The following is a 20,641-nucleotide window of genomic DNA, read 5'->3' on the forward strand; positions in this document are numbered from 1 at the left end:
CAGAAGCATAGCAGCCGCGCGGCCCAGCTCGGATTGGATGCCCCTGGACAGGTGGCGATGCGATTGGTCGGGGGGTGCATGACGTTAGGGGGCGGGGTCCGGGCCGTGAATGGGGTCAGCATGCCACCGTCTGGTCTCTTGCTTGCGGGGCTGTGGCGGAGTCGGGCCATGAACCGGTTTGTTTGGGGGCCTGGGTCCCCTGGGAAGCGGTGGCTGGTGAGTGGGGTGTGGGTGGCGACGTAGGGGCTCCGTGGCTCTCTCTCCAGACTGCCATTCTCTCCCAGATAAAGTCCCCCTAATTCCTTCTCTCTAGTTTTCTTACCTACAAAATGAGTCCGATATTCCACTGGCTCCAAACTTTCAGGAGCGCCAGGCTCTCCCAATCTTCTGGAGCCTTGGGTGGGGGAGGGTTCTTAGGCTCTTTCGTGTCCCCTTCCCCAATCAGGCCCTGCTGTCAGTTTCCCCTCCTCTGCTTTGGGTCCCAGGGAACGTTGTGGGATCTGGGGATGGTGAGTTGTCTGGCTTCAGTTTTCCTGGTGTGGCCCGCAGGTGGCTGGACTGGGGAACCCCGGACTGCCCGGCACGCGACACAGCGTGGGCATGGCGGTGCTGGGGCAGCTCGCGCGGCGGCTGGGAGTGGCGGAGAGCTGGGCGCGCGACCAGCGCTGTGCCGCCGACCTCGCCCTAGCCCCGCTCGGGGATGCCCAGCTGGTCCTGCTCCGGCCGCGGCGGCTCATGAATGCCAATGGGCGGAGCGTGGCCCAGGCTGGTGAGTTGAGGGCTCTAGAGGGGGCAGGGGGCAAAGAGGGGACTCTGGCTGCGGCAAGTGCTTGTTGGGCGCCAATTGCTACATGAACTTGGGTACTTTATATGTGACGTTGGGTTCATTGAGGCTCCTCCTTATGGGAGTGGAAACAATGCCCCTATGGGTAGATGGACAGTAACCAGGACCGCGTTTCCTCATGCTAAGCGGAGCTGTTCGGGCTGACTGCCGAGGAGGTGTACCTGGTGCACGATGAGCTGGACAAGCCCCTGGGGAAGCTGGCTCTGAAGCTGGGGGGCAGTGCCAGGTGAGGCCCTGTACTGCTCAGGGTTGGGATAGGGATCTTGGCCTCCTAGCCAGGGTGGAGTAGGGCTGCTGACTGGTCTCCCCAGGACTGGGTCACTCTGAAGGCAGCCTGGGTGAGAACTCTCTGACTGCTCTTTCATATCCCTTGAAGGGGCCACAATGGAGTCCGTTCCTGCATTAGCTGTCTCAACTCCAGTGTGAGTCTGCCCTTCTGTCGTGCTCTGAGTGGGGGTGACCAGCGTGGGGTCTCCAATATGCCTCACTGAAGCCCACTGATTCTTTCTGGCTCCTCATAGGCAATGCCAAGGCTACTGGTGGGCATCGGGCGCCCAGCAAACCCTAGCGCAGTGCAGGCCCATGTCCTGGGATGCTTCTCCCCAGAGGAGCAGGAGCTGCTGCCCCCGTTGCTGGATCGGGCCACCGACCTGCTTCTGGACCACATCCGTGCTCAAAGCCAAGGGCCTTTACCAGGCCCCTGACACTAGTGGACATGGCTGCCTATCTGACCACAATGCCCACAAACCCAGCCACAGAACTGCCAAGCCCACCTGTGGTATCCACTTTTTATAAACTGTTTTCTGGACTACCCCCAGGTCCCTTGCAGAGGGAGACTGTGGACGAAACAGTCTGTTTCTGGGGTAGGAAGTTCGCTTCTCTCCATGTGCTACTTGGGATTCAGGAAAGTGCTGGGAAAACTAAACTTTTTGAGTCTTCTTAGAGAGGCAGAAGGGTGAATCTGTAAGATTAAAGATGCCAATTTGAAATATAAGGCCTCTTCAAGGGAATCCTACCCTTCCCTTGCCAATGGAGTGGGGGTAACAGAGTATGACAGGCCCCCTTCCCAAGGGATGTGTAGGCATGTGTTGGCCCAAAGTGGCCCTACTGCAACCTTTTTTCAGCCTATGTTATAGATGGGGAAGCTCAGAGAGGTCCCACCACATCCGTAAGGCCACCCAGCTGTGAGCTGGCAGAGGCACAATGTGCACCTAGGGCTGGCTGCCACCTTTCTGTCCCTGGCATCCCGGCACTCTCACCTCAGAAGTATTCTTTGCTTGGAAGTTCCCCATGCGAGTAACATATGAAAGCAGCCTGAGGTCCTGAGGGTTGGGTGGGATATGGGCCCGGCGAGGCACCAGGCCTAGATCCCCTGGCTGGTAGGTTATGATGCCAGAGAGCTGCTGCAGCACACCCTCCACTTTCGGTGGCTGGATGATGGGCCGGCTGTGGGGAGGGGTTTGGGGTCATCATCTCTGACTCACAGAAGGGGAGGCTGAGGTTCAGAGAGACCTTGAAGAGCCTGGCTTCTGGGTCAGGATCATCAGAGGACAGCCGCTAGATGGGTTCCATGGCTCCCTCTTCGTTTTTTTTGGTTTTTGTTTTGGTGGTACTAGAGGGTTGAACCCAGAGTCTCCTGCTTGCTAGGCAGATGCTCCACCACTTGAACCATGCTCCCAGTTCTTTTTGCTTTTAGTTTGTTTTTCAGATAGGGCCAGCCTTGGACTGTGATCCTCCTATCTTTGCCTCCTGAGTATCTGGGATTATAGGCATGCACCACAATGCCTGGCTTCCATGGCTGCCTCTTCTGAGGCCACATAGGACCACCGGCTCACCTCTCCTTGGACAAGCCACAGGGCCGGCTGTCCCAGTGGGATCTCTGGACAATGGAAGAGCTGAGCAGGGCCAGCAATTGTTGTAGCAGCTCCTTGTGTTGCAGCTGGAACATCACATTGAAGTCACCATCTTCTTCCTCCGCTTGCATCTGCAGTAGGGATAAGGTGGAATCAGGCCCACCACAGCCCAAGTGCCCTCCCCCAATTCCACACAGGACTCTCAAACCCCAATGTCTATTTTCTCAGTGTTCCCTGGCTGAGGCAGGGTACCCGTTTTCCAACTGGGAAGACTGAGGCCTGAAACCTTCCAGAGCCTCAGAAAAGGAATTCAGCTTCTTGGAGTCCTTGAAGGGATTTTTGAGGTCCAGATGTAGCAAAGGACAGACTAGCTAGGAGTCTCAGGGGAAAGAGAAGCCTCTGGCTCTGGCCCTCTCCCATTCTCTTTCAGGTGGCCCAGTTCTTTAACAGCAGCTTCTGACGTTGGTCCAGTCCCTTCCTGCTACCTCCCACTTCTGGCTCACCTGCAGAATGTCCTGTAGGAAGGTGGTGGCCTGGGTTAGGGCCATCTCCAGGCTGGCCCGGACCTTCTGCTCCTCCATCAGCAACTGCTGTAGTCGCTGTACCTCAACCTGCTGCTGCTCGAGCTCCTGAGCCAACTTGTTTGTCTTGCTCCTGTTCCAGGACAGGCTGAGTCAAGAGCCTGTCACCATTCCTGGGTTGTGGTTGCCATCACCTGGGCCCTGCCCTTTCTCTCCAACACATCCAAAACCAGGCCTCAGCCTGTCTGACAGAGAAAACCTTGAGGCCCCTCCAGAGATGGGAAGTTCTATCATGGGGCAAACCAAACCTGACCCTCCACTTGCTCCCCCACCCCCCACAGGTGCACCTCAGCTCCTGATTGTCCATCTGCAGCTTCAGGAAACCCTGCTCCAGGTGGCTCAGAAGGAGGCGCAGCTGCTGGGCCTCTGCAGCGCCCTGTTGCTGCTCGCAGCACTTCTCAGTCAGCATGAGGATGATCTGTGGGGCAGGCAAGTGGCCATGCCCCAGGGCCCTGTGGGACCCCAGCCTGCTCTGGCCTGCACCTCAATACACTGCTGGGGCTTGCCCCATGTGGAGAGGCTGGCACCACCTCTGGACCTCAGCTGGGCAGGAGTGGGCTCCACTTAAAGTTATATGGGCTTTAAAGCAAATGGGAAAATCCAGACCCAGGCCCAGCAACTGGAGGTCTTGCCAAGAGGCTGGGTCCTCTCACTGCATCACCCTCCCTCATTACTTGACCTCAGCCTGGGGGCCTATCCTGAGGTCAGGTCCCCCTGTGATGACAGCATGGCAGGCACACCTTCTGGTGGCCTCTGTTGTTCCTTGCCATGACCTTCTGGGTGTTCTCCAGCAGCTCCAGCTGTTGGCATAGCTGGCCCTGGTTGCCTCTGAGCTGCTTGTTTTCCTTCAGCAACTGCACACCTTGCTGGGCCACCTGGGCCAGTTTCAGGGTCACACTGCTGTTCTCCAGGATGGCCCGCTTGGTTGTTTCCCACATCTGGTTGGCAGCCACCTTGCGGAACTCGGTGGCCACAAGGTTCACGCGCTGGATGATCTCTTTTTTCAGTCTGGTCAGGGAGTGGAAGGGGTCAGGCAGGCAGGCACATTTCTCGCATCCCTTCCTCTGTGGGGGCCTCCAGAGCACCCCACTTCCAGAGCTATTAAACACCTCTGAGCCTGGGCAGGAGTCTTTTCCCCATAGACCCTCTGAGCCTTTGGGATTTGAACCAGTGCAGTGTATTTGTCCCTATTAAATAAATATAATCAAAGTCACAAGAAGTGGTCAAAGAAAGTCCCAGGGTTCTCTAATGCTAGCTTGAGGACTGTTGCTTTTTCCCACTCCATAAATCTCAGCTAGGAGTCTGCAGTCGATGACCTAATCCACTAATCCACACTCTCCCCCAATTGCAAGCTGAGAAAAGCTGAAGATGGGATGTGTGTGACCCCAGCAGGGTGCCCGACCTGCCCACCTGTCCTTGTCCAGCACCGACTTCTTCTCCAGGTTGTACACATAGTTCTTGTATTCATTCTCCTGCTTTTGCAGCTGGTCTTCCAACTGTTCGAACTTTTCCATGAGTTCCTCCTTCTGCTGCCGGAACTCCTCCAGGGCTGCCAGCTGCCCCACTGCCCACCCAATGGTGCAGGCCTGATGAGGGGCTGCCTTGGGGGTCCTTGAGGTACCCCTCAGGTCTTGACCTTCCTGCCCATGTCCTCCAGTCCCCCTGCACTGGGAGTGTGCTACAGTGGGGCTGGCCCACATTGCTCTAGGATGCTCTCCCACCTCCTCTCCAATAATCTTACAAAGCTTTGTTTAGGTTCTGCCTCCTCTAAGAAGCCTCCCTTGATACTGTCTTCTACTCCTGCCAACAGCAATGGAACTTGAACATCTCTGAACCAGGCACCCATGCTGTCATTTGAGCCTCATGACACCCCCTATCTGGGTGACCTTGGACAAGATATTCTGCCTTTTTTGAAATACTTCATCTCTGAACTGGGGGAGGGGATAATATTGACAGCCTTATAGAATTTGGTGAACAATTAAGGAAGAAAATGTGTTCAAAGCAGCACAAGTCTGCTGTTCCCAGGTGAGAAAACTGAGGATCACAGGGAATTGCTTGCCCCAGGCCACCCAGAGTCGGTGATGGAGCTGGGGTTTGGCTCTACATCCTTCATTGGCACATGCCCACAGCCTGCCCTCCAGGCCCCTCCTCACCAAGAATGATGTTCTCCGAGGTGAGCTGGTCTTTGGTCTCCTGGAATTCATGGCGCACCTGAGCTAGCTGGGCCTCGAAGGCATCCTTTTCCATCTCCTTGGCCAGCTGCAGACTCTGCAGCTGCTCGTTCAGGTCCGTGATCTCATCCACCCTCTGGTTGAGTGTGCGCTTGAGGAAGGCCACAATCTCCTTCTTGTTGTTGGCCAGTTGCTCAAACTTCTGGCGGAACAGCCTCTCCTGCACAGCCAGCTCATCCCACCTCCTCTGGTACCTGGGGCAGAGATCCAGGGTCAGTCCAGGCAAGCCAGTCCTCCAGTGTAGCCGGGCCTGCTCTCCCAGTGCTGCTCCCATAAAGAGGCACTCAAAGATCCTCATAGTCTGAATCCAGCCTCATTTCCCACTGTGCCTCCTGACTGGCGGTCTTGATCTCAGCAACCCCTTTGCTCAGCATTTTGTGTAAGCCCTAGCAGGACCCAGACTTCACTATGTTCACAGCCATGTCCCCAACATCTGTGCCTGGGACATAGGAGGCACAGGTCTTCATTTGTTGGATATTGAGTCCTTACATCCTACAAGGATATTGGTGCTATGATGACTGTACTTATTTTATAGACAAGGAAACTGAGGTTTGTTTGGTTTTTTTTTTTTTTTTTCTTTTTGGTGGTGCTGGGGTTTGAACTCAGGGCCTTGTGCTTGCTAGGCAGGCACTTTGCCATTTATGCCATACCTCCAGCCCAAAACAGGTTTGGAAGGATGAAGAAACTCCTATGTCGTAACTGGCAAAGCCAGAACTTGAATGCCAGTGAATCCAGCCTGAAAGAAGAGGCTGTTAGCACAATGTCTGCTGCTGCAGCCAGCCAGCTCTGCGTCCCTCCTGAATACATCCAATCCCAAGTCTGCTACCTTCTTTACCCTGTTCATCAAGTGAACCCCGGTGTTTCCTCTTCAGTGGACCCTTCTTGGCTCTCAGCTACCTATGTGGCTCTCTCGTTGGTGCCCTCTTGTAGGTTGGCTCTTGTCCCATTGGGGGTTGAGACCTGATAACGTGCCCTTCTCTTCCACTTGTTTGACCCTTGACTTCCTCCATTCTGTATGTCTGGTCCTGACAGAGGGCTTGGCAAATAGTAAGCACCAAACAACTGTCTGATAAACGCATTTTTCCTGACACATTATATCTGGTATCTCAGCTCCTGGGAAGTTTATGAATTTTAGGAGCAAGTGAAATTTAACTGATTCACCTGTTTCTAGTGACATAATTGAAGTTATTTGGAAAGTTGTTTTCATATTTATTTATTTATTTATTTTGCACTGGGGCTTGAACTCAGGGCCTTTACCTTGAGCCACTCTACCAGCCCTATTTTTGTGAGGGATTTTTCAAGATAAGTTCTCACAGAACTATTTGCCTGCGCTGGCCTTGGACCATGATCCTCTGGATCTCTGCCTCCTGAGCAGCTAGGATTACAGGCGTGAGCCACCAGTACCTGGCATCCTCATAATTTATTGAACCAAATATATATACATATATAATTTTTATTTTATTTATTTTTTGGTGGGACTGGGGTTTGAACTCAGGGCTTCATGCTTGCAAAGCAGGCAGCTCTATCACTTGAGTCACACCTCCAGTCCATTTTGTTCTGGTTATTTCACAGATGGAGTCTCATTAACTATTTGCCCAGGCTGGCTGCAAACCTCAATGCTCCAATCTCAGCTTCCCAAGTAGCCGGGAATATAGGTGTGCTCCACTGGAGCACGGCTTGAACCAAATCTTTTGAATGGCCACTGCACACTGGGTGCTTCATGGGTGCTGACTCGTTGGTGGAGTCATCCTGGTGCCTCCTCTTCCTACGGGTGACTTTCCCTCTCTGAGCCTCGGTATCTTTGTCAGTGTAGTGGGGATGATGTCAGGTCCTCTCTTGTGGGACTGTTGTGAGGACACAGTGAGTGACAGCACACACAGGACCCTGTGGGACACGCAGACCCTACACTAGCTGTGATCATCTGCCACTAGCGATTACCAACCATCTGTGAAGAGCTGTTGCCTTTTAAGATCACCCTGAGACATGGGGCTGGTGGGTTGTAACTGGGAGGCAGCAATTTAAAGTAAGAAAGACGATGGGTGAGTAAGCATGTCTCTAAATGAAGGGTTAGACCATTTCCTCCCCACCATCCACACCACACACAAAACTGACCCTAGGATAGAACATCGCATTGGAGGGGGAACCAATCTTCCTTGTTTCCATTTGGGGAAACTGAGGTCCAATATCAAGAAGCAACTGGGACTTGACTCAGCAGCTGGGTACGTCAGTGTGGTAGCACCACTTCCAGGTGCTAGAAGATGGGACAAGTAGCCACCTGGCTGCCAGGGGCCTGCCATTTCCAGTTCATCCCACAGATCAAACTCTACCCTTTCACTGGAGTGAGGCAGGAGGCAGTGGGGCTCACCTGAGGTGGAACTGCTAGTTGTGGAGCTGAGAAGGGGTGGGGAAACCTATTTCCCCTCAACCTCCTGTTGCTATTTATCTCTAAGGAAACAAGCTGAGGGTGGGGGTGGGGTCCGGACAGCCCACAGCCGCCCCCTGCCTAAGCCTACACAGGTCTCTGACCTGCAGCACCACCCACCGGGCCAGCCTGTCCTCCAGGTCTCTGATCTGGTTGTGGTAGAACTCTCGCATCTCTTCAGCCAATACATCCCCAGTCTTGGCGAATGTGGTGGGATCCTTCTTGCCCCCTTTCTTCTTCTTGACCTCTGGCTCTTTGCCTCCTTTGTTTGCCTTTTTGGGAGCCATGGTTGATGTCAACCACTGCTCCAAGTCTCCTTTAAAAATGCCATCTGGTTGCTAAGGAAGTTGGTCCCATACATAGCAACAACCTGAGAAAGAGACGCTGGTCTTAAAGGGCCCCCTGTCCCCTTTCTGGCTGGTGTCCAAGGCAGACAGTATCATTGAGGCCCTGGATGTCCCAGGCCAGGGCATCTCAGACCTTGGGTACACTTTTGGGTTCTGGGGAGACCTTTCCCTTCCCCAAGCAGAAGTAAGTGATGTGGGAAGTCAATTAGAGTGGTCAGGACCCTAGAAGTCACCAGCCTGCCCCTTTGGGCTAATGAGAACACAAAAGCCCAGGGACTGGAGGAGTGGCTCAAGTGGTAAAGCACCTGCCTAGCACCCCAGTATCACAAAAATAAATAAATAAATAAATAAAAATAAAAAACCTGGAGAGGACAGGACCAGAAGAAGCCAGCACTGGCCCCCAGCCCAGGGAGGGCCTCCCTGAGAGGACGTTAAATTTTTGGTGATGCAGCTTCACAGCAAAGTCACTCTCCGTTTCACCCAAAGCGGGGTAGGAAGCAGCATGGTAGGAAAAGACTGTGCGACTCCAGAGCTGTGACCCTGGGACCCCCAGTGCAGAGGCTGCCTCCATGTCCCACGCCCTTAGCGGAAGCTCCATTTGCCCAGTGCTGATGCCAGCTACGCAAAGGCCCCTTCTGTATCTCTGGCCTGGGCAGCAGCCTTGGAAGAGAGGGGGAAGCCCAAGGGGCAAGGAAGGTCCATGCAAGGGGCAAGCATAGTGGTTGTCCAGCTAGCAGATGCCCTGGCTGGCAACCATGTGCACTGAACAGGCTCTGTGCCGTCACAGCTCAGCACCCCCCATCCCCCACCATGCCTGTTTGCCTATTTGTGTCCCCACCAGCTGAGGCACTCCCTGGGGCAGGAGACATGTCATCCCTCTTGTCTGGGGCTTGATGCACAGCAAGAGATGGCAATAGCTCCACTAAACCACCAAGAGTGTGTCAGCAAATGTGGTTGGTCCGAGCAGTTAGACCTTGTGAGCACTGGGGTCCTCGGGGTGAAGGTATGGGGCGAGGAGACACATTAAGGGCTCAGAAACTCTGGGAGATGGGTGTTTACAATTGGCAATGAAGCCAAAGAGGGGTAGCTGGCTGATTAGAAGTGGGTTTAAAATTGGATGCTCTCTTTTACACTCCGTGGGACCTGAACTTTCTGAGCTGGAAACCCTGCTGTTGACTGAGCAAGACCTTGTATGGAGAGAGCATGGCATCACAGGGATATGGCCCAGGGACGCAGAGACACCTACTCCACGGACGTCTTGTTGCTGCTTCTGCAGCAGGCTCTGTGACCTCTGTGACTGATGCAGAGGACCCAGATGTGCTGGAGCTGCCAGACCACAAAATCAGCAGCCCCTCCAGCAGCTAGGTCTTTGGAGGGAAATCAGTGTGGCACACAGCCCTGTAGTCTGTGGCATTGGCCCAGCCTGGCACAGGTGGCCCAGGGCACTGCCACCTATGCGATCTGGAGGGAAGGAAACCCAGCCCTGGGGAGAAAGGGAGGCTACGCATCATTGAGCACTGCCTGAAGCCTTGCTCACCTGTACGGAGCAGGTGACATAGTGACCGAACTGGATGCTTTTTTTTTTTTGCGGTACTGGGGTTTGAAATCAAGGCCTACACCTTGAGCACTGTACCAGCCTTTTTTTTTTTTTTTTTTTTTTTTTTGTGAAGGATTTTTTCAAGATAGGATCTCATGGACTATGCCTGGGCTGGCTTTGAACCGCGATCCTCCTGATCTCTGCCTCCTGAGTAGCTGGGATTATAGGCCTGGCTTGGGATGCTTTTTGTTAATGGCAATGAAGTAGTCTCTGATCAGAAGATTTCCAATTCTTTGTGTCCCAAGTGGAAGAATCCATGGAAGGACACATGGGTGTGATGGAGTTTATTAAAAGTTAGGGAGGGGAAATGCAAAAGGGGCATAGTAGGACCAGGTGGAAGCTGGACGCACAGAAAGTGTCTCTCTCTTTCCCAGGTGCTTTTAAAACTTGCATTAACCTAGGGGAAGGGAAGAACTTGGTGATTCCCAACTACCAATAATGGATGAGTGGAGAGGGACCTGGGTGGTCCCTGGGCCAGGTGGGGGTGGTTTGAGTTGTCCCTGAAGTAGGGTTGCAATTGAAAAGAAGGCTCAGAGAAAGAGAAGAATGTTCAACCTGAAATACAATATTAAGTCGTATGTTCTGAAAGTCCCGAACTTTCTCTAATTCTAGGCTGGCAGAGTGGCTCAAGTGGTAGAGCACCTGCTTAGCAAGTGTGAGGCCCAGAGTTTAAGCTGAAAAAAAAAAAAAAAAAAAAAGAAACCAAAAAACCAAGCAAACCGAACTTTCCCTAATTCTAGCCAGCCTCAACAGGATCCCATGTATACAATATGTCCAGAGAAAGTCAGACTTTGCCAGTGTCTCATGCCTGTAATCCTAGCTACTCAGGAGGCAGAGATCAGGAGGATCGAGGTTCAAAGCCAGCCCAGGCAAATAGTTCTGTTCCTCAAGACCCTATTTCAAAAAAAAAAAAAATCACAAAAAAAGGGCTCGTGGAGTGGCTCAAGGTATAGGCCCTGATTTCAAGCCCCAATACTGAAGGGAAAAAAGGAGAAAGGCATCCTATGATAACCCCTGGGCTCTGGCTACTTGATCTTCATAGAGACTAGTGGAGTTGGGAAGTGGAATTACAATGAATTTTTCCTTTCTTCCTCTTGCGGCCACAGCTATGTCTAACTGCTGCCTAGCTGTACAATCCCGTGATTATATTAAAAAGTATTGCACCTGCCTCGTAAGTGCAAGGCTTGGAGTTCAAATCCCAGTACCGAAAAAATTGCCAAAGTATTTTTTTCTTTTATTATTCATATGTGCATACAAGGCTTGGGTCATTTCTCCCCCCTGCCCCCACCCCCTCCCTTACCACCCACTCCACCCCCTCCCTCTCCCCCCCCCTCAATACGCAGCAGAAACTATTTTGCCCTTATCTCTAATTTTGTTGTAGAGAGAGTATAAGCAATAATAGGAAGGAACAAGGGTTTTTGCTGGTTGAGATAAGGATAGCTATGCAGGAAGTTGACTCACATTAATTTCCTGTGCGTGTGTGTTACCTTCTAGGCTAATTCTTTTTTATCTCACCTTTTCTCTAGTTCCTGGTCCCCTTCGGAGTGTATACTTTAAATAGGTTAGTTGTATGTATATGAAAATATTTCAATAAAGTTGTCTCAAAAATCCAGCATTGAGGCTGCATGTGGGTTGTGTCCGAATCTCCATTCCACCCCTTGCCACTACAGGAACTTTGTTTTTTTTTGTTATGGATATGTTTTTTTTTTTAGGAACTTTGTTTTTATGGTGGTCTGGGGTTTGAACTCAGGGCCTTGCTAGGCAGGCATGAGACCATTCCACTTTGAGCCACTCCGCCAGTGATTTTTTTTTGTGTTGAGTTTTTTTTTTTTTTTTTTTTTGTGGTACTGGGGCTTGAATCAAGGCCTTCACTTTCAGCCACTCCACCAGCCCTATTTTTGTGAAGGGTTTGTCAGCATAGGGCCTCGGGGAACTATTTGCCTAGGTTGGCTTTGAAATTCGGTCCTCCTGATCTCTGCCTCCCAAGTAGCTAGGATTATAGATGTGAGTCACCGGGACCTGTCCTGTTGAGTACTTTTGAGATAGGTTCTCTTGAACTATTTGCCTGCACTGGCTTCGAACAGTGATCCTTCTGATCTCTGCCTCCTGAGTAGCTAGCATTTAGGTGTGAGCCACCGGCACAGAAACTTGGGACACACAGCTTACATTTCCGGTTTCCATTTGTAAGATTTGGTATTAACAGTGCTGATTCACAGAGTGACTATGAGGCACCTGCGAGGACAGTGCAGGTAACAGGTTCACATAGAAAGCCCAGCACCGGGCAGCTGATGAGTTCATGGCAGCTCAGAGCCATAAACAAGACAATTTTTAAAATTTATTTTGCTGTACTGGGGTTTGAACTCAGGGCCTTCACCTTGAGCCACTCCACCAGCCCTATTTTTGTGAAGGGTTTTTCGAGATTGGGTCTCTCAACTATTTGCCCGGGCTGGCTTGGAACCATGACCCTCCCGATCTCTGCCTCCTGAGTAGCTAGGATTACAGGCGTGAGCCACTGGCCCGGCTAACAAGCCAATTTTTTGAAGAATTAAACAAATCGGGCACTTTACAGAGTGGAGCCTTCAGGTTCAGTGGGTTCTGAGGTGGAGCCCAGCCCCCTTCTCAGCAGGTGGGCTCTCTGTTTCCTAGACTGGAGCCTGTCTGGCTGCAAAACTTCCGACTCCAAATTGAGAGCCTCTGTTCATTTATTTATTCTCTTTTTACTCAACTAATAGACCCATGGCCTTTTGCCCTCTTGTGTGTTGGGAAAGGTGTTAACCCAACATTCACACACTTAGAATTATAAGCTGTGAGCTGGTGCTCTGAAGCAAAGGTCTTAAGAGTTATGCCCCTAATCCTAGCTACTCGGAAGGCAGAGATCAGGAGGATAGCGGTTCGAAGCCAGCCCGGGCAAATAGTTCGCGAAAAAAACCTATCACAAGAAATAGTTCAAACCCCAGCACCGAAAAACAAACAAACAAAAACAAAACAAACAAACAAAACAACCAACCAACCAACCAACAAAACAAAATAGCCTCCACCATGGATTCTATCATGGAAGCAATAGCAGGCTACCTGGTGAGGGGATGAGGGAGCGAGCTACCTGGTGAGGGGATGAGGGAGCGAGGTGGGGAGGAAGTTCAAAGGCCCTGAGGGCGGGGAAAACCCTTCAAACTCGATGTAGGCCAGAGAGGCTGCAGCTCGGAGCGAAGGAGAAAGCGGGCGACACTGAGGCGGAGGCACAGCCGGGCCGGACTACAGGAGCCTTCTGACCCAGAGGAGCGACACAGTGCTCTCCATTTGCACGGGAAGTCAGGGGTCAAAATCAGACTCAACTCTAAAGTCTGCTAATCATAAATACTGAGAATTAAAAAGTGCCAGTTCTCTTAGGAAGATACTGATCGTTTTGTGGCGGTGACAATAGGTGACAAATCACTAGACTCGGTTGTAAACGTGGGTTATTCCGGAGTAATTATTTCAGCCACTCGGCCTTGGAAAACCAGCCAATCAGCAATTGTCTTACTCCAGTAACCCCACCTCCACTCCAGAGGTAACCAATCCCTGCAAAGCATCCTGGCCTGTGAAGCCCACCAATCCCTGAAGCCCCGACCCATCAGAGGGGCTGTCTTACAAGCCACGCCCCTGCCTGAGGACCCCGGGAACTGTGTCGCGTGGCAGCTACGCTTTAAATGCCAGCGCGAAAGCACAGCAGCCTGCGGGTACGCCAGGCTGCCTGGGTCCTTCGGCATCAGTTCCACGTCATCGAGAGGCGTGTGGGCCGGCAGGGCCGAAGACATTCTGGTGGCAGCTCCAGAAGTCCTGCCCTCTCCAGAGCCACCTTCCCTAGGGAGATGTGCAACATCTTTTGCGGGCGATTCTCCGGCGTTGTGGCTTCTGTGAGACACCAAGCAGCCTGCTTAACTCTGAGCATCCCAGGGAGACTGGATGGTGTCCTGCCGATGGCCCTCCATTTGGGGAATTGCCCATACCGGTGCCCAAACCAGTCCCTGGCCGGGGGCATGAGATGAGGAGCCCATGTTGGAGTAGGAGGCCGGCTTGAACAGCCCCGGGTTCTGCTAACAGGAAAGAAAGGCATGGGCATTGGGTAGGGGACCTGAGTGTGCCTCCTTTCGTGGCATTTGCCATCTACTCAATGAATAATGAGCGTCGGGCCCTAGTGTAACGCCTGTAATCCTAGCTACTCAGGAGGCAGAGATCAGGAGGATCGCGGTTTAAAGCCAGTCCTGGCAAATAGTTCGCGAGACCCTATCTCAAAAGGGCTGGTGGAGTGGCTCAAAGTGTAGGCCCTGAGTTCGAACCCCAGTACCACAAAAAAAAAAAAGAAAAAAGGGTAATGAGCACACACAGCCCACCAACTGCATATATTTGGAATGGATTCATCAAAAAGCTTTATTTTTTATTTTGGCGGTACTGGGTTTGAACTCAGGGCCTCAAGCCTGCAGGTGCTCTACGACTTGAGCCACACACTCAGCTCTTTTAGCTTTAGGTTTTTTTCGAATAGGGTCTTGCTTTTGTTTTTGCGGTGGGGCTAGGGTTTGCACTCGGGGCTTCACACGTGGAAAGCAGGTGCTCTACTGCTTGAGCTACACCTCCAGTCCATTTTGCTCTGGTTATTCTGAGGGTGGGGTCTCCAGAACTATTTGCCTGTCTGTCCTCAAACCGTGATCCTCCCAATCTCGGTCTCCCAAGTAGCTAGGATTACAGACATGAGCCTCCAGCACCTGGCTAAAGTCTTGTGTTTATGGCTTCTGGACTGAGATCCTCTCATTTATGTTTCCTGAATAACTGGGATCACAGGCACCACACCCAACCTTTACCAGTTGAGATGGGGTCTTCTGAACTTTTCCTGGGGTGGCCATCCTCTTGATCAACTCCTGAGTAGCTAGGATTACAGGCACAAACCACCTTGCCTGGCTTAGATTTTTTAATTAAAAACTTTAATTAAAAAAAAATAAACCTGAAACTAAATTAGAGTGTTTTTCCATCATCAATAGGGCAAGTATTGTCTGCAGCCACTCACCCAGGGCAGGGTATCCATCTGAATCACTGACTTGAATAGGAGGTAGGTCATTTTTTTTTGTTATTCTCCTCTCTTCTACCAAATTGGAGTATTCTAGCTCATGGAAATAACAGCACATGTGACAGTTTGACACTCAGGTCCTATATGGCCCTGCCAGCTATGAGCTCCTTACTGAACTATGCTCTCCTCTGCCACACATTGGATTGGTAAGTCTGTCACACACTGAGAAGCTGGAAGGTAGGATGTTTGACTTGGGAAGTGGCTGCAAATTAAAACCTTGTGTGTGTAACCCTTGTTGCATAACAAACCACCCCAAAATGAAGTGGCTTAAGATGACCATCCTTCATTTAGCTATGGGTTCATTGGGGGAGGGGACTGTTCTTCCTCTGGTGTGTTCCAGGCTGGTCTGATGTCAGCAGCGCTCTCCCCTGCATCCATAGTCAGCTGGTCCTCAGATATCTGGGGCAGGTGGCTGTTGGCTAGGGCGATGGAGGGACTGCTTCCCCTTACCATGCTGACCAGTGGTAAGGCCGACCACGGTGGCCTTGAGGCTGGTTGTGGTCACAACAGTGAAGCTGCTAGGCCTGTTAAGGGTTAGGTGTGGGGCTGGCACAAGCTCACTCTTGTCACTTTGGTCAAAGCAAGTCAGGAGACAGCCCTAAGAAAAGGAAGCAGCGAAACCCTGTAGCCACCTTTCCAACTACCCCAACTTGATCTACTCTGACAAATTTTGGCTGTACAAAGTACACAGTTTGGTGTACTTTTAGAACAGGCCTGATAAAAGGATGGTATTTTAGTTCTGGAGTTGGTAGCATCAGACCACCCAAGACCCTGGGGATAAATCACTCATATGAGCCCCTTGAAGTCACAGGTGGCATCCTCACTGGGGTGAAGAAATTGCCAGCCTGTGTCCTTTGGATTTCCGTGTGGAAATTCAAATTCTTAGTGCCTTGCACAGCTGAGAAAACCTCTCAGCCCAGGGGCTGCCACCCAACTTCCATCATAACCTGTACTTTCAGCTCTGAATGAGGATCCAGAGGCCCCGACCATGGCTATTTGGTCCCTGGGAACACATGGCCAGGCGCCTAGCATCCAAGGACGGCATCTCCCTTCCTGTGGCGAGGCCACAGGACCCTTGGTTACAAAGTGAGCACCGACCCACAGCAAAACGCTTTATGAGCATGGGACTCTTAGAAACTTTATCCTTGGTGCCTGTGTGCTTGCTTAGCGGGAGTGAGCACAGGCTTGCACCCTCTTGATCAAGAGAAATTGCCTTGTCAAGATTTTCTGTCTCTTGTGTGTCTGTTTTCAGCACCAGAGGGTTAATAATTCCAACAAAGGTAAGTATGGAGAAGTGCATGCTGCTTGGAGGATGAAAGAACACAGATGTTCCCCTGGAAGGATATTTAGTAACACCAACACAAAGGATGTGCAAGTACCATCTCCTTTTAAAGGAACTCCACTGAGGCACAAGAACTATGCAGCAATGATGGAAGCCCTCCATGCCATTAAAGCTGTCAGCTGTAACATAAATGAGGCCAAGAGGCAGACAGAGAAGTTGAAAGGCTTAGAGGAATGGCAGTCTCACCTTGAGGGTTGGGAGATGGTTGAAGAGTAGTAAAACCTCCATAGATGGACACCAGTACCTTTTTCGTAGTGGGATCAGTTCTGAGGTGATGGAAGGGAGACTGTGGATTATGGCACAGATGATTTTCATAGCAGTGGGCACAGTGTTTTTACTGCTTGGAAGACGCATAACACAGCAAAAAGTAAATGGTTTGTGTGCACAGCAAAAACACCTGAAGAAAAGCATGAATGCTTTGAAGCTATTTTAAGAGAAAGAGAATCACAAAAAGGAATCAGGGAGGAGTGATAAAGGAGAGTGGTGGAGGGGGAGAATTCAAGTATGATATATTTGATACATTGTAAGAACCTTTGTAAATGGCACAATGTACCCACACCCAGCACAACAATAAAGGATGAAAAAGAAAAAAAAAAGAAACTTTATTCTTCATTGTGGCAAAGAAGATGTAATAGGAAATGAATTTGTAATTACAAATTCATCATTTGTAAGTGTCCATTGTACAACCATCACCACTGGCCGTCAGAGCACTGTCAGACTTAGAAAGCTGAACCCTTCTCAGTAAGCAGTTAAGTCCCCATTGTCCCCTCCCCCCAGGCTCTGGAAGCCATCATTCCACTTTCTGTCCCTCTTTGAGTCTGACTTCTAGGTCCCTCACATAAGTGGAATCACAGTGTTTATGTTTTGTGATTGGCTCATTTTATTTAGTATAATGTCTTCCAAGTTCATCCATGTTGTAGCATGTGACAGGATTTCTTTTTTTTTTTGGTGGGACATACAAGTGCTCAATATATGTTAACCTTGGAATTACTGAGTTATTATCTGTGTTTTTTCTTTTTTTGCAGTACTGGGGTTCGAATTCAGGGTCTACGCCTGGAGCCAATCCACCAGCCCTTTTTAGTGATGAGTTTTTTCAATCTAGGGTCCCGTGAATTATTTGCTTGGGCTGGTTTTGAACTTTAGCCTCCTGTCGTCTGCCTCCTGAGTAGCTAGGATTACAGGTGTGAGCCACCAGCACCTGGCCCTATCTCTGCTTTTTTTAATTCAATTAAGTACTTTTTAAATTTTATTTATTTATTTTGGTGGGACTGAGTTTAGAACTCAGGGTTTTGCGCTTGCAAAGCAACCACTCTACTGCTTGAGCCATACCTTCAGTCCATTTTGCTCGGTTTATTTTGAAAATGGGTCTCACAAACTATTTGCCCACGTTAGCCTGGAACCAGGATCCTCCCTATATCATCTTCCAAGTAGCTAGGATTACAGGTTTAAGCCACAGGCACCTGGCTCACTCTTTCTTTTTTTTTTTTTTAATTGGTACTGGGGATAGAATCCAGGGACTTTCTCATGCTAAATAGCAGCTCCCCACTGAGCTACACCCTCATCCTCCCCTCCAATGCTTGTTCTAAGATTTTAAAATCTTATGTAAACGTACTATTCTGTACTCTCATACCTTGCTCTTCACTCAGCATTGTCTCTGGAAAAGTTTTTTGTGGTACTGGGATTTGAACTCAGGGCCTACACCTTGATCCACTCCTCCAGCCCTGTTTTGTGAAGAGCATTTTTGAGATAGGGTCTTGCCTGGGCTGGCTTCAAACCTCGATCCTCCTGATCTCTGCCTTCTGAGTAGCTAGGATTACAGGCGTGAGCCATGGGTGCCTGCCATGCACTTTTAGCTACCTTAGAGTAGGCCGCTGGGTGAGCACACCACTCGGTGAACACTGGGCTTTTCTCAATGGATACACGTGTGTATTCTCTCTCCCAGGCTTGGTTGGAAGTCACCATCATCCTCATCAGCAACTGTGCTTACTTCCAGTCAGGCTCAGCTTCGCTCCAACTTGGCCAGCAGAGGAGGGAAAAAGTCCCTTGTCAAGGTCAGGTGGAAAGAAGCCAAGAGTGCTTGATGCAGAGGTCTGCACACCTAGCCATTCTGCCTCGCTAGGAGCAAATGCCTGGTGTCACAACACCATGGCGTGCAGGCCCCTCATCAGCCTCCTGGGTGCCCGCCCTGGACCAGGTCTCTGAAAGGCAGTGACTGGCTGTAGCTCACGGTCCTCACATGGCTTTAGGATTGCTCAGCTGTGATTCCACGCTTTGAATAAGCATTAACTTGTTTCAGAACCTGTTCACTGAGTAGCCAGGGAGACAAAAAGAAAACCTGAACTCTACTGTTCTGGAAGCAAGTGGAGAAACAAGTTTAAACATGAAATTCCAGCTGGGCACTGGTGGCTCCCACCTGTAATCCTAGCTACTCAGGAGGCAGAGATCAGGACTGAGGTCCGAAGCCAGCCCAGGCAAATAGTTCGCGAGACCCTATCTCAAAAATACCCATCACAAAAAAGGGCTGGTGGAGTGGATCAACTGGTAGACCACCTGCCTAGCAAGTGGGAGGCCCTAAGTTCAAACCCCGGTACCACCAAAAAAAGAAATCCCTGAATGGAGAAAATAAGGACTGGAAAAGGGGCAGTGAGGAAAGACTGATTGAGAGGGCTCAGGACAAAATGGAAGGACTTGAAAAGAGAGGATATTTTATGAACTTTACCAATTTTCTTTCTTTCGAGGGAAAGAAAGAGGGTAGTAGCTGGAGGAGGAAGTAGGAAAAAAAAAAAGAACCCGCTTTCCCTCCAAGGATAAGAACAGCACTGGGGAGTTTTGGAGTGGCCTGCAGGCTCCATCTGTCCAGAAGTGGAGAGCACTGTGCTCACTTGCTCTTGGATGGCAGTGAGGGGGCATGCATAGAGAAATGACAGAAAGCCTGGGCCAAAGGATGTCAGAAACAACCAGAAACACACTAGACAGCCATTCCCATGGGCCGAGAGCGACAGATGGCCCTAGAAGGAGTGAACACTATTTACCTTGCTTCAGTGTAAACTCAGTTTAGAAAAATTTAGAATTTAAAAGGTCCATCCTTGGATCTCATTCCAAGGCACTTTGGTTACTGGGGAAAAAAGTGCTGATATAAAACAATGTCTCTCCACAGGACAGTGAACTTTGTGAATCACTGCATTTCTCAGACGCTGTTTCCTTATCGGTGAAATGAGAGGAACCCCTAGTAGATAAAGTGTCCTGAAGGCCTGCCATGGTTAGTAAATAGTTATTGTTATCACTACCTCTTTATAAGCCAAGTCTCACTGTGTGTGTGTGTACGCGTGCGCGCGCATGTGCAAATTCCAATTGGCCTTGAGTTGTTAAGAGTTTTCCATGCAATGAAGGTGTCTTGGTCCATTTTCTGGTACTATGACAAAATACCCAAGGCTGCATAATGTATGTGAAGAAAAGAGGTTTACTTAGCTGTTTTCGGAGGTCACGGGAGTGGTGTTGCTATAGCTAAGCTCTACTGAAGACCTCTTGGTAAATGGAATCATGGTGGCAGCATGTCAGAGTGATCACATAGGGAGATCAGGCATAGGCCAGATGTGCTTCTCTAACAACGGTCTCAGGAGAACTAACCAGGCCCATGAGAATTACATCAATTCCTTCTGAGGACATCATCCCCCTCCCCATGACCTAATCATTTCCCACTAGGACCAACACTGAGGACCAAGCTCCTTGGGGACACACTCCAACCACATTCAAACCACAGCAAGAGGTTTGAATGAGGATGACAGGACAGGAAGTAGAAAAGAAAGCTCATCCAAAGAAACCTCACAGGTTTCTTTGTATGACCTTGACCCTGACTTCAGGGTCTACGGCCCGAGCTAGGCCAACCTCACTGCAGACTCCCCAGGTCATGAGCAGATTTTAAGGCCCACAGGATGGGCGCCAGCTTCCACTCTGGAAAGAAGTCATTACACACACGTGTGAGCTGGAACAGAGTGGGGCAATGACCCTGAGGAAGGGGTGATCTCACTGTGTGCCCTGAATAGGCTGTGGCACCACGTGCTCAAGTAGGGGCCTCTGTAGACAGCACTGCAGTGTCTGAGCAGATAGACATCCACAGAGGGAGGAACAGGGTGACGGAAGGCCCAGGCAATGTCCTATTGCTGCTGGAGGCCCCAAACCAGCATCATGGATTGGCCCCAAATATGAGACAGTTATAAATCTAGTGCAAATAGATCCAGAAGACTCCATGTCACAATTGGGGGCAGCCAGCCTCCTCTGCGCTCCCTGAAGTAAAACCAGCCTGGGAGTCACCCTGGACACCACGGG

The 20,641-nt window shown here is 50.5% G+C and overlaps 2 protein-coding genes across 3 annotated transcripts; one reads left to right on the forward strand and one right to left on the reverse strand.

The window, feature by feature from the left end:
* Positions 1–96: 96 nt before the first annotated feature.
* Ptrh1 (peptidyl-tRNA hydrolase 1 homolog) lies at positions 97–6,618 on the forward strand. 2 transcript variants are annotated; one of them, XR_012440772.1, is made up of 6 exons: positions 97–216; positions 550–769; positions 971–1,070; positions 1,221–1,266; positions 1,366–4,720; positions 5,089–6,618. XR_012440772.1 is itself a non-coding variant. In XM_020164247.2 (5 exons), exons 1-5 carry the CDS (start codon positions 121–123, stop codon positions 1,546–1,548), a joined length of 645 nt encoding a protein of 214 aa, XP_020019836.1. In that variant the 5' UTR covers positions 97–120; the 3' UTR covers positions 1,549–6,618. The 2 variants fall into 2 exon arrangements, 1 of the variants encoding a protein (XP_020019836.1); XM_020164247.2 differs by having other exon boundaries at positions 1,366–6,618.
* Cfap157 (cilia and flagella associated protein 157) lies at positions 1,734–8,235 on the reverse strand. Its single transcript, XM_020164246.2, has 9 exons — positions 8,052–8,235; positions 5,432–5,703; positions 4,689–4,842; positions 4,019–4,286; positions 3,566–3,696; positions 3,201–3,351; positions 2,680–2,828; positions 2,104–2,290; positions 1,734–1,805 (listed from the first exon to the last, which is right to left on the reverse strand). Exons 1-9 carry the CDS (start codon positions 8,216–8,218, stop codon positions 1,734–1,736), a joined length of 1,551 nt encoding a protein of 516 aa, XP_020019835.1. The 5' UTR covers positions 8,219–8,235.
* Between the last annotated feature and the right edge of the window lie 12,406 nt (positions 8,236–20,641).

The sequence above is a fragment of the Castor canadensis genome, chromosome 13, assembly GCF_047511655.1.
Source record: "Castor canadensis chromosome 13, mCasCan1.hap1v2, whole genome shotgun sequence".
Classification (NCBI taxonomy): Eukaryota; Metazoa; Chordata; class Mammalia; order Rodentia; family Castoridae; genus Castor; species Castor canadensis.

What these genes read in the sequence shown, in the direction of transcription:
- Cfap157 (XM_020164246.2), bottom strand. Translation starts at nt 8,218, where the DNA reads ATGGCTCCCAAAAAGGCAAACAAAGGAGGCAAAGAGCCAGAGGTCAAG. An exon ending in TCCTACAGGACATTCTGCAG is followed by an intron (nt 2,829 to 3,200) that starts GTGAGCCAGAAG and finishes TCCCTACTGCAG; the next exon opens with ATGCAAGCGGAGGAAGAAGA. An exon ending in TGTGGCTTGTCCAAGGAGAG is followed by an intron (nt 2,291 to 2,679) that starts GTGAGCCGGTGG and finishes CCCTCCCCACAG; the next exon opens with CCGGCCCATCATCCAGCCAC.
- Ptrh1 (XM_020164247.2), top strand. Translation starts at nt 121, where the DNA reads ATGCCACCGTCTGGTCTCTTGCTTGCGGGGCTGTGGCGGAGTCGGGCC. An exon ending in CCCCTGGGAAGCGGTGGCTG is followed by an intron (nt 217 to 549) that starts GTGAGTGGGGTG and finishes TGTGGCCCGCAG; the next exon opens with GTGGCTGGACTGGGGAACCC. An exon ending in AAGCTGGGGGGCAGTGCCAG is followed by an intron (nt 1,071 to 1,220) that starts GTGAGGCCCTGT and finishes TATCCCTTGAAG; the next exon opens with GGGCCACAATGGAGTCCGTT.